At 39.6% G+C, this 7092-nt stretch overlaps 1 protein-coding gene across 1 annotated transcript in view; it reads right to left on the minus strand.

Annotated features, from left to right (window-relative positions):
• The window catches only part of CLTCL1 (clathrin heavy chain like 1), a gene marked incomplete at its 5' end in the record, with an annotated part of 68962 nt that extends 62169 nt beyond the window's left edge, over positions 1-6793 (minus strand). Inside the window, one exon of the mRNA XM_019634166.1 lies at positions 6525-6793. Within this exon, the coding sequence (XP_019489711.1) occupies positions 6525-6793 (269 nt within the window). The remainder of the gene's footprint in view (positions 1-6524) is intronic.
• Positions 6794-7092: the final 299 nt, after the last annotated feature.

A 7092-nucleotide genomic window follows, 5' to 3' on the forward strand; every position in this document is an offset into this window, starting at 1 on the left:
ACCATTCATTCACCCCGCCCTAGTGATTCCCAGAGACCCCACACCCCACCCAAGCTGCTTCCAGCAGCATTTCCATACATATGGCCTGTCTTGGTTCATGTAGTGGACTTTCCTAAAATTTCTCAAAGGTTCATGAAACCCAAACAAGCAGCATCTGGCTTCAGCATGTCCCGTACCTCTGACTGAGCAGCTCAAAGCCCAACACTAGTGGCAGTGGGCCTCAGTTTGCAGCTTGGCCTCTCAAGGCACCTCTAAGTGCAGCACAGGTGGCGGCCATCTGAGGATTGCTTTGTGGCTCCTACCAAGTGGCCCTAGGCACGCACTGGCTGCAGCTGAACTTGGCCTGCATCAGGGCCCCTCCCTGGAGGCCCCAGGGTTGGCATGCCTGGTGGTCAGCTTCAGACCAGGCCAGAGCATCACCTGGCCACCTTCAAGGACAACACACCCAAAGGGCACACTGTGCAGGCACCAAAGCCCTGCTAAAGCAAATCCTGCTCTGTAGGGTCAGCCTCTGCACCACAGCTCCTCTACTGTACTCACAGCCAGTCTTCACAACCAATAAGCCTGAGATCAATCCCTCCTATTGATCTGCAAACAGCAACTAAGGCTCAACTACAACAGGAGGGCACACACAACCCACACATGGGACACACCTGTAGCACCCAGCTCAGGTGACCAGGGAGACTGTGCTACTGGGCCCCACAGGACATGTATTACATAGGGCCTCCTAAGACTTGGGAAGCATGGCAGACCTACCTAATACATAGAAACAAACACAGGGAGGCAGTGAAAATAGGAAGACAAAGAAACATGTCCCAAATAAAACAAAAGAACAAAGCTCCAGAAAAAGACTAAAATGGAGACAACTAATCTACCAGACGTAGGATTCAAAACACTGGTTATAAAAATGCTCAATGATCTCAGGGAGAACCTCAACAAAAAGATAGGAAACATAAAAAGGAACCAGTAAGAAATAAAAAAATACCACAGCTGAAATGAAGAATATATTAGAGGCAATCAGCAGTAATTTAGATGAAGTAGAGGAACGAATCAGCAATTTAGAAGATAAGGTAGCAGAAAACACCCAAACAGAATAGCAAAAAGAAAAAAAAACATGAGGAGAGTTTAAGGGGTCTCTGGGACAACATCAAGCATACCAACATTCACATCATAGGAGTACCAGAGAGAGAAGAGAGCAAGGAATTGAAAACCTATTTGAAGAAATAATGACAGAAAACTCCCCTAACCTTGTAAAGTAAATGGATATACAAGCCTAGAAAGTGCAGAGTCCCAAACAAGATGACAAGATGAGCCCCAAGAGGCCCACACCAAGACACATCATAATTAAAATGCCAAAGGTTAATGACAAAGAAAGAATCTTAAAAGCAGCAAGAGAAAAGCAGTTAGTTACCTACAAGGGAGCTCCCATAAAAGATTATCAGATGATTTTTCAATAGAATCTTTGAGGGCCAGAAAGGATTGGCAGGAAATATTCAAAGTGATGAAAAAAAAGCAAGGACCTACAACCAAGATTACTCTACCCAGCAAAGCTATCATTTAGAATCAGAGGACAGATAAAGAGCTTCCCAGACAAGAAAAAGCTAAAGGAGTTCATCATCACTAAACCAGTATTATAAGGAATCTTAAAGGGACTTCTTTAAGACCAAAAAATAAAAATGATAAAAAATAAAATGGCAATAATTACATATCTATGAACAATTACTTTAAATGTAAATGGATAAAATGTTCCAATCCAAGAGACTCACTTCAGATTGACAGACACACACAGACTGAAAGTAAAGGGATGGGGAAAAGATATTTCATGAAAATGGAAACAGAAAAAGGAGGAGGAGGGGGAGGAGGAGGAGGCGGTGGCAGAAAAGCAGCAGCAGCAGAAACTGGAGTAGCAATACTTATACCAGACAAAAGAGATTTTAAAACAAGGGCTATAACAAGAGATAAAGAAAGACCCAGTAATCCCACTTCTGGGTATTCATCCAAAGAAACCCACACGCTACTTCCAGGGGACATGTGCATCCATATGGTCATTGCAGCATTGTTTACAGTGGCCAAGATGTGGAGGCAGCCTGGGTGTCATCGATGGATAAATGGATAAAGAGTAGGTGGTACATATATATAATGGAATATTGCTTGGGCATGGAGCAAACTGGGTTTTTGCCATCTGTGGTGGCACGGATGGACCTGGAAGGTATTGTGCTGAGTGAAGTATGTCAGACAGAGAAAGACAGATGCAATGTGATTTCACTGATATGTGGAATCTAAAGAACAAAATAAACAAAACAGAAACAAACTCATAGATACAGAGAACATTTTGATGCTTGCCAGATGGGAGGGGGGTTGAGAGGGTGGGTAAAACACAGAAGGGATTAAGAAGTACAAATTGGTTGTTACAAAGTAGTCATGGGGGTGCAGGGTATGCATGAGAAATATATTCAATAATATTGTAATAACTATGTATGGTGTCAGATGGGTACTAGATTTATTGAGGTGATAGACGGGAGGGAGGCTGGTGGGCAGGGTGAAAAAGGTAAAGGGATTAAGAAGTACAAATTGGTAGTTACAAAACAGTCATGGGATGTAAAGCAAAGCATAGGAAATATAGTCAATAAAATGGTAGTAACTATGTATAGTGTCAGGTGAGTACTAGACTAGTCAGGGGGATAACTTCTTAAATTATATAAATGTCTAACCACTATGCTGTTCACCTGAAATTAATATAATATTGAATGTCAACTATAATTGAAAAATTAAAAAGTGGGGGAAGGTGAATAAGAGGTTCAAATTTCCATGTATGAAATAAAAAGTCATGGGGGTGTAATGTACAGCATAGGAAATATAGTCAGTAATATTGTGATAGGGTGGTATAGTGTCAGATGGTTGCTGGACTTATCATGGTGATCACTTCTTTAGGTATATAAATGTTGAATAACGATGGTATATACCTGAAACTAATACAATACTGTATGTTAGCTAAATTTTAATAAAAATTTTTAAAAAAAGAAAAAAAAAAAAAGGAAGTACCAGGAAGTGCCAGCCAATTTACCCAGATGCTGGCAAGTTTTCCCACCACAAAAAGAAATAATTATGTGACATGATAGAGGTGTTAGCTAAGGTTATGGTGGTACTCATGTTGCAATACATTAATGTATCAAATGAACACACTGTATATCTTAAACTTACACAATGTTATGTGTCAACTATATCTCAATAAAAAATGAGCCTATTGTAATTAAAAGGCATGATATAACTGAATTTGATGTGGAAAGAAGGCCACAAAGCACTACAAGATAGGAAAAAAGAAGACTATGAAATAGTAAGATACAGTAAGAAGATTCCAATTTAAGTATAATGTGTGTTTGTGTGTGCATACACACAGCTATATATACATGTGACTATAATATATGTAAGTGTGTAATTTACACACACACACATACATTCACACACATTCATAGAAAGTAAGTCTTGGGAGGAAAACCTCCAAAGTGTCAAGAGTAGTTAAATCTGGAGGATGATTATGGGCAAATTTTGAAAATTGTTTGTTTTCTGAAATATATAAATAGCAAAAATGTATTTAATAAAAACCATTAAGACTAATATCTTTTATAAAACTCAGAACTTAAAGATTTTCTAACAAAGAATTTCAATATATTTATATCCAATGTCAAATGTTCAAAAAGCTAAGTAAATGGAACCAGAAAGCATCATAGTTCAAGCTCCTAGAATTCAACATTCAAATCTTCAGTCAGTTCCCTACCTATCCACATCTTAAAAGGGGAATACAAAAGCTTTAACTTTTTTCTTTTTAAAAGACCTTTTCTATTGTACTTTTCTATTGCACAGACTTATGTTACAGAAACTTCACCAAGTACTGACTGATTCATGCCACAATATGGATGAATTTTGAAAACGTGCAAAGTGAAAGAAACTAGTCACAAAATGATTCCACATATAAATATGTGGAATAGGGAAATCTAGAGAGAGAAAATAGACTAACAGTTTCCAAGGGTTGAAAGTAGGGAGAAACAGGGAAGTGCAACTAAAGACACTCACGAAAGAGGATACCAGAACTGTTTCAGAAAGTGGCAAGAATGATGGGATAAGTGTGTTCAAAGTGAGGGGGACTACTTTGAGGGGATTAATGGCAATGTGTCTTTTACTGCAATAATTTTTTAAAATTTAAACACTCACTGTACTTTTTGATCACACCTTGTAAATACTCTAGTAAAACTGGAACAAAAGGTTTTCAAGAAAAGTATTAGAGGCAGGTGATAAGTGTAGAATGAATTAACTATAGTTTTATGAGTCTCAGCTTAAAGGTTTATTTCTGTCCAACCCCTCAGACATCTATCTTCATTTCTGGGGGGAACAAACACATTTCTAGAGCAGATTCAGAACAGAGATCCAGCTTCACAGAATAAATAGGGACCATAAAAGCAAAAAGTTTTCTGGGCAATGAAGAAAAGAGTGATAACGACTATACTGTGAGTAACTTTCTTTCTTGGTTGAGGGTCCAGTAACTTTAGAGGCCTTTTTCTGAAAGCAACATAAAGGCTCAAACAAGCTTAGCTTTTCCAATGAATCTTGAATAGCATAGACAGGCTATGAGAGAGTGCTCTCCAGTTCCCCTCCTGGCTCCACAAAGATAGAGTGAATCAATTCCTTCTTTTCACGCCCATACTATCTTGAAAATGTACCATTACATCATCTGTCAGAGGTTTTACCTGTGTTTGTGACTCTCATAATTTTTCTCAACATACTTAAGACTCCTCACCCCTCACATCACAAACATTCCCGTCCTCATTTCCATTAGCAACACCTGAACTGTCTGCAACCTCTGCCTACCATAAAGGCCAGCAGCACTCAAATCCGTTCAGAGGGAAGCCAAAGGTAGACAGTAATTCCAGCTACGAGATGATATACCACAGAAAATGTCCTGCGTGTAAAATTATTCCTTTCATGTAAGCTTTAGCAATCAGACCCAAAAAGCTCTGTTATGGGTGATATCATTATAATGTTATTTCATGTGTAGAAACAATTGGAACATCCATTATCCCAATTTGATGTGAGGTTTCCTGCAAATACTCTGTTACTCAAGCTTAACCCTCAGCCCTGACAAACAAGAAATAACTGGGGCTAAATGGAAGCCTTGGACCTGTCATTGAAAGGCTCTGTGACTCTAAGCAAGTCCCTTAAATTACATCAAAGAACTCCCTTATCACCTGGGAAGTCAAACTTGTCGGTACATTACAGAAGATAAAGCTACTTTAACTCTCCCTCATCTACATCCCATTCTGAGACAAATGCCATTACATCTAACTCTCCTCTCCCCGACAGATGTGCAGTACATCACCAAGTTCTAGCTGTTTCACCTCTAAAATCTGAAGTCTTCCCTCTCCTCTTCCTCTCCAATGCCACTGCCTCCATCTAAATCACATATGGTTAATTTCTCCTGGGCATTGCAGAGTGTTAAAGACTTCCAAAGTAGAGAGAAGTACTCCTTCCATCTTTGCTCATCCTTCACCTTTCTCATACATGACTTCAGAGCACACTATGTTGCTTTACTCCTGTATCTGCCTGTCAACCGGCCTCCCAGCTTGCAGTCTTCCATCCTCAGGTGGTCCATCCTCAACATCACTGATAGCATTATTTCTACCCCATCACACTGCTGAGAAGGCAAATGAAGTGTATCATTCTCACTTTAAAACCTGCTGCAGAACTCCCACTGCCTGCAGAACAGAGCATGCAGCTCAGTCTTGCCCCTACCTTTCTCTCTCTAGCTGCCTCTTATGAATCCTACAGGTACCAGTCATGGTGGATGACCCCAGACACCCAGAAAGAGCCATTCTCTTCCATTTCCATGCCTTTGCACACAGTTGCCTTCCAAAGTATACTTTTATAGCTGGCATAATGCAATTTAGAGGCCCCCTCTATTATGGGCCCTCCCTGACTTAAGGTATTTTCATCAAACATTTGACAATTCTCTAAGTACTAGAATTCTGTAGTCATACCTTCCCCCAACAGGCTATGGAAGACCATTCAACGTCCAGGATCAGCTAACAAAGAGCTAAGGCCAAACATCCTGTAGTCCTCAAGTATCTGGTGGCTGGATTAGCCACCAGAAATGAAAAAAGGAAGCATGGAAGAAAATGACTGCTTTTATTAATAAAAGGGCATGAATCAGTAACATTCCATTAAAGCCCTTAAAACAGAGCTCCAAAACTACTTCCTATAAACCTATAAACCAAGTGGCTCTACAAAATTCCTCAATTCTCAAAGCTGTGCCAGAAATAGTTTATAGAATGAATATCAGTAACCTGATAGAATAGAGCAGTCAATGGGCCAAAGTTGAATTAAAATTCTAATATGATTCAGTTTGGATCTCTTCGTAATTTCTGTTTCTTTCCGTCCTGGGCCTATGGCTTCTGCATTACAACCTATACCAACTCCAATATTAGGCCGCTATGTTCCGGTAGACCAGTCCCTGAAGGCAGCCAAAAGCTTACCTGAGCTGAGATGCCAATGAGCAGCAGCCACTTCTGGTGCTCATCAGTTCGGTAGTGGATCATCTGGCACCCTGCCAGACTGGCATGTCTATCAAACATCTTCATGGGCTGGGAGTCACCTTCCATGCTCCAGTGGTAGACTGTGGTCTCAGTCACCAGACCAACAGTGTTCACAGAGACCCATTTCCAGAAAATTACCTCTTCTGCCATCGTATGAGACTTCATTTTACTCTTCATCTCAATATTAAAGATCTGAAGTGTCTTCCCAGCTAGTATTTGATGTGATGAATATTAGAGAAAGATAAATTAAAAATCTGCAAGACAAACTCTTACCCTCTTAATTCTGAATCTTTTTAATATTACTTTAAATCATACTACTTATAGTTAATCTGATTAAGAGGGAAAAAAACACACTGCCAGAGTAGTAATTAACCACACTTTGATGTCTAAATACAGAGAAGAGCTTCCTATGCATTAGATCCTTCTTCAGAAGAATGTAAGTTTGTGAATGTTTATAGGATATATGAATAAAATCAGAAATTAGTTCTATTGAAGCAACTATCAAGAG

The sequence above is a fragment of the Hipposideros armiger genome, unplaced genomic scaffold (assembly GCF_001890085.2).
Source record: "Hipposideros armiger isolate ML-2016 unplaced genomic scaffold, ASM189008v1 scaffold_1529, whole genome shotgun sequence".
In the NCBI taxonomy this organism is placed as follows: domain Eukaryota; kingdom Metazoa; phylum Chordata; class Mammalia; order Chiroptera; family Hipposideridae; genus Hipposideros; species Hipposideros armiger.